General features: G+C 39.5%; 1 protein-coding gene across 1 annotated transcript; it reads right to left on the reverse strand.

Annotated features, from left to right (window-relative positions):
* Positions 1-790: 790 nt before the first annotated feature.
* elovl7a (ELOVL fatty acid elongase 7a) lies at positions 791-8,637 on the reverse strand. The gene is made up of 8 exons (XM_083785063.1): positions 8,527-8,637; positions 4,945-5,043; positions 4,652-4,842; positions 3,877-3,957; positions 3,641-3,697; positions 3,288-3,393; positions 2,585-2,721; positions 791-1,864 (listed from the first exon to the last, which is right to left on the reverse strand). Exons 2-8 carry the CDS (start codon positions 5,015-5,017, stop codon positions 1,616-1,618), a joined length of 894 nt encoding a protein of 297 aa, XP_083641189.1. The 5' UTR covers positions 5,018-5,043; positions 8,527-8,637; the 3' UTR covers positions 791-1,615.
* Positions 8,638-9,054: the final 417 nt, after the last annotated feature.

Below are 9,054 nucleotides of genomic sequence, written 5' to 3' on the forward strand. Positions count from 1 at the left end.
GCAGGACTCCAGAGAAGAAGGGGAGATAAATAAAAACATTGTCAGCTCTGTAGCAGTGGCACAGCAAACTGTGTTCTTCTGGATCGGGCTAGTGAAGAAACACGGGGAAGGTTGCCGTATATTAGATTAGTCAATGGGTGGCTCTTCCAAGACAGATTTTGCGCCCTCATTAGAAGGCGGTTTAGTTTAGGAAGAGACACGAAACTGAGGATAGAGATGTAGTACCTCTGCATCATAAATTAAAATACCAAACTGCTGTTGCACTTTGGCATTTTAATGCTAAATTAATTTAGCCGTCCCAATCCAACTAGTCTTGTGTCTCATCTCTTTACCCTCAGTTTCGTGTCTCTTCCTAAACTAGACAAATACATTAAACTACCGTAATGTAAAAATGTGCCACCATGAGGCTCATTGATGGACGGATACCGACATGCAGGGGACTAAACATAGGATAGTCTCGGCCACGAAAGTATAAAATAAGGTTCAGCTCAAATCTAAAATGACAATCAGTAAGAAAAACATTTTTTTACATTTCTTTTTTTATTTAAATATAAATAGACATAAAAAATAAAATACTCATATGCACATCAAGTCATTCATACAGAATTCATGTATTGGGACAGTCAAAGCTACACCAGTAGTACAACCGTGAAGAGAGGCACTGATCAAACGGACATTCACAGAGCCACATTATGTGTACAAAACAATAAACCCTTTTTCCCCTTTTACATTTGTGTCCACTCCACCCACATCAAGCCAAATATTGTGCCCCATGTCACCATAAGACTGTGGAGCACAATAAACTTTCATAGTGTGTGCAGTAATTTAAATATTAACTAAGGTTATGTGAGAAGAAAGAAATATGGTAGTGCAGTGTGAAGCTAAGCTCTAGGTCCTGCAAGAACTACAGTGTTGCATCAAATCCTTCCGTGTCAGCTGTCCCCATCAACATCATATGGAAAATGCAGTTATATTAAATTAAGGCTATGCCATAAAACGGAATGGTTTTGATGAGCATACCACTCAGCAGCTGGGAATACAACCCATCGGCATCTACAGTATAGGAGTAACGACGAACGACAATATACAATAGAAAGATTTCCATATATACAAAATATTTTACAAATAGATAGATAACTAGCAATTATAAAACTCCCAATGTAAAAATTAGGTAAAATACAGTCAATATGTTGCACTAAGCCTACACATAGATCTTAACATTTCAGTGCAAATCATGACAATTCCTTAAAACTATTCTTGCAACAAGATTATGATTGGGTTGTTCAGTTTCAATGGCAATTGGATGCTTTTTGCGGAATTCTGGCATGTTTCAGACTACAACTTCCAGAGAGAAACTACAGTAGACTGCCAGAAACGTATGCATCCTTTGTGAGAAATAAAGACTTTAGTTTTAGCGATAAAACAATCACAACTTTGATTAAAAGAAAATAGGTTTGATATACATCTTAATACAGCTTTGGTCATATAAATTGCCTTTGCAAATACAATTCGGAGTGTAAACAAAATTACAGTCCAGAGGAATTGGGGCAAAACTAGTTGACTCCCACAGTGGTCTGCTTATTAAGTCCACCCCCCAAAAAAGTAGAGTTCTGAATCACTCATCTTTGTCATGGTTGGCATTGCCATTCATAATTCCATTAGAATGGTGTTCCCAGGTCTGATTCTGTAGTGACTTGGGAAGCCTCTTGCCTTTGGTGTAGGCATGATACCAGAAGTTGAGGAAGAGGAACAGGAAAATGAGTCCGTAGGAACCGATGATGTAGATGAAGATGGGAAACTCGTAGGGGCAATCTCGTATAAAGAAGTACTGGGAGATGTGCAACGCAATAGTCGCAAACTGGATCTGGGAAGGAACAGAAGAAGGCAATGATTGATCAAGTTAAATTGATTAACAAAAAGGTATTCTCACATCTACCATAGACGAAGACAGTTTGTAATTACTTACCAACTTGTGACACCCTCTCAAAACTAAAGACTTTGGGCATCATTCACTAAGCTCTAGTCATTAGATTCCAGTTGCCTTTTATGGCGTTAAAGGAGAATTCCATACTAAAAGGCTTTCTTACCTTTCTTTGTAGTTGTTACGTCCCCATCAAAGAGGTCCAGGTGTTATTTTGTGCAAAAGCTCCTTATTGGCTATTTCCCCTACCATAAGCCCTAAATTAATTGCATTGAATTGAATGGGATGTATGGGGTGTTGTGCTAATTCGCTTATTTCCATCGAAATAAGTAGTAAAGTGTGCCGCTTGGGTTATTATTTACATTATGAAGAGAGGATATATACAAAAAATATATAATTTTGAGCGATGGAAATAAGCGAATTAGCACCCCATACATCCCATTCAATTCAATGCAATTCATTTATGGCTTATGGTAGGGGAAATAGCCAATAAGGAGCTTTTGCACAAAATAACACCTGGACCTCTTTGATGGGGACGTAACAACGACAGCTGTCTTATAACCTCAGATACACCGAATTTACTTGTTTTAGCGTTATGCACTAGGCGTCAAAGCTGTATACGTGAACTAATGTCAGACCAGCTAACAAACCAATTGTACATACCAGCTGGACAGTGGTGAGGTATTTCTTCCACCAGGCATACTTCTGGTAACTGGGGCCGAGGGCAGTCATGCCATAGTATGTATACATGATGACATGGACCACACAGTTCAGCAGGGCATGGAATGTTCCCATACCACCTACAATAAAGGGAGATGACAATCAGGACATGCAACGAAGAATAAAAGAAGAATCTTGAAACAAAGAAAACCATAAAAGGTATTCAAATGAAAGGCATTTCAAATGTTGAAATCCAATATGATTATTTAACTTAGGTAAACAGACACACACAAAATAACTAATACTTAAATATACACACTCATAAACTGACAGACATGCCATTTCACTAAAGCAATTTTCGTGCCCCCCCCCCCCCATAATAAAAACACCCGTGTGAAGTGAGGGGCGCTCTTATCATCATACATAATCATGACATAACATGTCGATTTGCTTATCCACATATGACGTACATTATCCATTCATTGTCATTTGTCAATGGGAATTTAATGATTGTGTATGACGAAAATCTACACTAATAGCCGAATATAGAACATTGGGACATCATCAGCTGCATAATTGCAGATACCATAAAATAAAAAAGTCAAATAATGGCCGATGTATCGGTCAGACTGATATTTCGGTCTGTCTCGTATTCTTTCAAATAAAATAAAAACATGACTTTCAAAGTGAAAACAGTGTACAGTACCTGCAGAAAAGCGAACTCCAAACCACCAGGTGAAAGGCATGATCGAGTGATGAAATACATGGAGGAATGTCAACTGGCTGTTTTTCTTCCTCACCACAAAGAAGATCTGGCAAACATACACATCCAAAAGTTAAAACTTAGAGCAAAATGGCAGTTATCTATTGTGCAGTGGTTTGTTTTCCATTGAGTCTTATTTAGGGGGAGTGGGATTGGGATAGACAATGGGGGAATACACCATTATTTTAAGAAGAAAAGCACACAAAAAGCTGGTAACAAGGCTACAGGAATAAAATCTGTAGCCTTGGAAGGCTCATTGAAAAACTAATTGCGTTTACAAATACTATGCCACTTACTGTATCCAACATCTCAATGAACTTTGAGAAGTAGTAAAGCCAACACGTTGCCGCCATCTAGAGACAGGGGGGGGAGGGGGGGTCAATATTCATTGCATAATTATTAAATTTTTTACGTCCTGGAAACAATTGTAATTTTGCTAATTCTACTGGCATGGAAGACAGAGTCTCTCAACATGGAGGAATTAACACAATTGTCTACCAAGTCTAATGAAGATTGAACTGAGATAACTTACCCTCACACCCTGTGGTGAATTTGAGTAGTCCACTAGGTCACAGTGGAAGGAATATCCAGTACCCCAGCCTGACATCACAAACTACAGAGGAACAAGGTGCACAAAACTGGCATCAGAAACTGGCTGAGGGGGGTGGGAATGTTCCCAATAGAAAGAGTGCAAATCTGGGAGATACCGTTTGATCTTACAGTGTGCGCGTGCGTGTTTACTCAACAAAATTGTTCACATTATGACCATTAAAACAGGGTATAGTTATGTTTGAGGGGAGAAAAAAAAGACACACACACGTTCTTTTTACTGGGGCTGAACAATGAGAACGAAGGAGGTACAGATCAGTATCCACTTGTTAAGAATTTACAGGAAGTCACACCGGCCTTTCAGGTTTAACCCCATGTCAAAAAGACACCAAAAAGGCTTGCAGGCATAATACCCTTAACAGAAACACTGGCCTTCTGTTATTGATAGTTTCTTTAGCTTCAGTTAAACAAGGAACAGGGAAGGAACACCTTTGAGTTTTTACCTTTCAAGACGGGAACCCATTTTGGGTTGTTGTTGCGGTGTACACACACACACACACACACACACATTAATATTCTATCGCACATTGGCGTTGCTCACCGAAAATAATATTTCGCAAGAAAAAACTAAAGTGTTGTCATGGTTCATTGTACCCTTAAACACAAAAGCATGTAGTTGAGGTTTACAATAAAGCATTGACAAAGTACTGCAGATTAGAGATATTAATGGAAACTGATGAAGGACAGGGGCAACTCACCTCATAGATCATATAGAGGGAGAGGGCCACCACACCAAAGTTGTAGACTACAAGGACTCCCTTGAGGTCAAATCCTTTGCGATTCTCCATTAATCTGGGCCCAAGCGATGTTACAAAGTAGATGTATGCCAAAATGATGATAGTCTGGGGTATAGGTGAGGAAATGAGGAACCAATCCACTGTCCTGGAGTCTGAAATAGAAGCAGTTATTTGTTTACATGTTCAAGTCATATGCAGTTGTGGTGCAAGGTCACCCCCTTAAGTAAGCAAAATAAGAACGGACAAAGTCTCACCAGAATGTGTGAAGAACTCATCATACATCTGTGTAACTGTGGCAAGCGAGGACTTTATTGTACTGAAATCCATCTTTTTACTAGATCCGTACTGCCAACCTGAAAGTGGAAGGTTAGAGGTTAGTTGAGGCAGGAGGTCACTGGCATATATTGAAGTGGACCCAGTCAAAGCTACCAAAATTAGCCAGATCTACATGCTCGGCATTGCTCGCAACATGTTGTAGATCTGCCATGTTTGACCAATATTCTCCCCAAAACATGGTGGCTAGGGTTCAAGTGATTAGTGACTCTCCACTTTCGTTTGAAAAGAACATGGGAAACATGTATGAAGAGAACAATGATTTGTGCTCCACTCAGTGAATAGATAGGCATAACTTATTCAGCATGATGATGTGAAGATTCTGTGGGAACATTAAAGAGACAAACTGAGAAACATTTAGAGAACTTCTATTCTTTAGGGGCACTAGACCCTAACCTGACTCCACCAGATGGGGGCAGTATTGATTCACAAGTTCACAACACAGCCTCCATCTGGAATCGCAGTTCGGACCAATCAGCGGCAGCTACGAGCGGGATCTGCCAATCACCTACAAAGTAGCTTGGGGGAAAAAAAGGGACAGCCTGATTTGTTTAGAGCCCAATTATAAATTCCCGTGGCCACCCAAGTCTATGGACATCAATGTTTGTTTAGGGTAGTTTGATGTAATTTGTTGCAGGCCAAGTTAATGGAATTTTTTTTGAGTAGTTAAACTTATGTACAGTATTTTTTGCCATGCAAGTCTAAGGATTTTAGGGCAGTAAATGACAACGCAAGACATCGGGGTTTTATAAATACTTCGCCCCTCACTTCACACAAGTGTGATTTTTGTCCTCATCGAGGGAAACTGTAGTTTTACCATGAGCAGTGAAAGTACATTTCAAGCCAGAGGTATCAGGTATCCAATTATTATTTTAAGAGTAGCCTAAAATAAAAATGTCTAAATTAGCAAAATAGGGACAACTTTATTTAAGCAACGTTTCAGACAATAAGACCTTCTTCAAGCAACACAGATACATCAAATAAGTATTCTAATTGTTGCTTTTCCCCCCCAATCCTTCCCTAAACATAATCTTTTTTTCTAATCTAATCTATTTTTATTCAACATTTGTTTAAAAAAAAAAGCTTTAGTTTATCTATTGAGGTGTATTTGGGTGAATTTATGTTTTCCATACATCGTGATGATCCCCCGTCACATTCATGTGCATCTGATGACGAGATCACTTATTCAAATAGGATCACCATGGGATGGCCTCATCCCCAACATTGAGGGATGCTGTGATTGGTTATAGATCCATTTATCTGTGTTGTTGTCGTCAGCAGATGCCCGATAGTCCATTGTTTTCATAAATAAAGTTGTCCCTAATGTGCAAATGTAGATAGATGGTGTGCACTGTGCAGGTCATTTTACATGCCTGTTCCCTGACAATGTCTGGTGTGCATAAGCCTTAGTTGTTTCCAAAGAGGGTAGCCTATGAAAAAATGATGTCATTCACTGTAAAGAGACTAACAACTGTTCACTCCAAATTGATCAATTGTTTTCACAGAAATGTCAGGATCAGAGCTTCAATTCACTTTCCAGAAGTTAGCAGTAAACACAAGCACTGCAGTGCAGTAAAGTTACAGCACAATAGTACAGCACACTAAACAATTAAAGCAGGTAACATACCCAGTCTCTCAAATAACACATTTTAAAAGTTTAAGATAAAATTAGGTTATGTGGTTAATATTAACCTCCCCAAAGCCTGTGAATCACACAATCCTGTAAGAACAAATAGAGTTTGACAATGGAGACTAAACAAAATGTACAGTAAATTCAATGTAAAAATAAAACCAATGTGCTTTAGATTACAATGTAGCCCCTCTCGGAACCCTCCATAAAGCTTTTCTGAAATTTGGATGAGTTTTATGTAGGGTCCCTGTTCATAACTATATTTTCGTATGGGAATTCTGGAACGCGGACATAAATATGCTCTCTAACATCGTATCTGCGGCGTTTGACGGCCTTTTTTAGTTTAAGTTATTCTGAATTCATGAACTATAAGTACCTATACAAACCGCTGTGAATATCTCCTGTGGCGCGGAAGCCGTTAAGTATTTTTAATCTTTGTTTGACCGATTTGGTCGCTTTATTTCTTCTTGTTTGTTTACCGTTTATTGTACCGCCTCCCGGTGTGCGGTTGGCTTGTGCCGGCTACGTCCCTGCCTCTGATCTGCTCTGTCATAGCTATAGCGCCACTAGCTAGCCAGATAGGCGGTCCAATGAGGTGTCAATAAACAAGGAAGGAAGAAAAGAATCAAATCGACCAAATCGGTCAAACATAGATTAAAAATACTTAACGGCTTCCACAGGAGATATTCGCAGCGGTATGTATGGGTACTTATACTTCACATATTCAGAAACCCTCACACGAAAAAATGTCGTCAAAGAGCGCAGACAGGCCATAAACACGTTGTTTATGTTTTATGTATGTCCGCGTACCAGGTGGCATGGTACTGCTGGAACAGGACCCCATGGTCTGTGTCGTCAAAAAGTCAGAAACTTCAGTACCATTGGGTTCTGCTTGGAGGGCTAATTACAATGTAGACTATAACTTGATCCTGACTACTATGGTAATGGTAGGAAACATTCACAGTCTCGTTCTAATACAGAACTACTTATTGATTTATATGCAGTTCAGTTTGAGAGACAGTTCTCATACAGTATTCAGAGTGGCATTCCTCTTTAGTTTTAAATACACGTTAATATAATGGTACTTTATCCAAATAGAAAACAAATCACCCTGCCCATATCATTCAGTACACCTTCGTGGGTAGATAAGGAAATCCGACATGTCAGGTTTTTTCCCCCAGCAAGGTGTGTCAAGCAACGTGGAAATGACTCAAACAAAAACTATTGCTGTAATTCAGTAGTACTGGTTTGAAGTTGCCATGCCTACCGGCTGAGATTCTAGAGATACAGGCCAGTAGTAGTAGTACAGCCTATATAGTAGGCTTTAGGCTATACACACGTGCACAATTATTGGAGTGTGCCACAGGCCTTACAAACAAAAGTGAGGTTTAGATAATTCGCTTTACGTAATCTGCACTATATGTAAATTATGCCTCCCTGTCTAAAACGAATCACAATGAAACGTATTGGTTAGGCAGAATACGTACTAATGTTTTGCATTGAGCAAACCATAGTCAAGCACAGGCATTAACCCATAGATACAAGATAGCTATATTTGGCTGTTTTCATGGACAGCCTTCAAACACAAAATTACTTTCCAGTAGCCTACGTGAAACTTGGCTGTTGTCACAAAACTGTTGGAATTAAAATGTACAATTCTTTGCGCTACTGTCTAGGGGGCTGTTAAGTGCACAGACTGCGATGTCTTGCAGGGAAAAAGTTACATTTAAAGCAATTTTCCAATCAAAATGACAATATTTTGAAACAATCCGCCACCGCCCTGATTTAACCATACGACTCTGATAAAACAGTTGTCATTTCAGTAAGCTGAATTACAAATATCCATTTAACTAAATGTAACAAAATATCAAACCTCCAGTATGTCCCCAGGCGGCGAGAATCCTTATGCTCCGGCCAAACGCTTTGTATTGTGTCCCGTCAGCCTCCCTACCTGCCTAAGCTGCCTTGCAACAATGAAGTGAACATAAGCACAGGTGTTTGAAAACCATCCGTTCAATGGGTCCTTATGTTATCAGCTGGAGGGCGGGGCTTGACTCCAGGTTTCAGTTACTTTCATCGTCCACTCATTGGACACGGTCTTTTTCTTGCTACACAGTCAGCGACAGAGTGAAGAAGAACTGGACAAGCCTGTTGGACGTTTTTGGTTCAACTGGTTCTAGGTGTCGAGGAAATGTACCTCACTTTTGGTGAGGGTGTTGAAACAGAATATCTATTTCACATTGCATAGGGAAGAATCATAGATCCTGGGAGGTTTCTCTGATATCACCATGATGCAAAGACAAAGCAATAGCACTGCAACCATGAATATATTTAGTCTAATCATAGGTAGCCTAACCAATAAGAAGGGATTGTATTATTGGGGGTGAACGTTAAATTAGAG

This window comes from Protomyctophum parallelum, assembly GCF_964188405.1.
Source record: "Protomyctophum parallelum genome assembly, chromosome: 15".
Taxonomy (NCBI): Eukaryota; Metazoa; Chordata; class Actinopteri; order Myctophiformes; family Myctophidae; genus Protomyctophum; species Protomyctophum parallelum.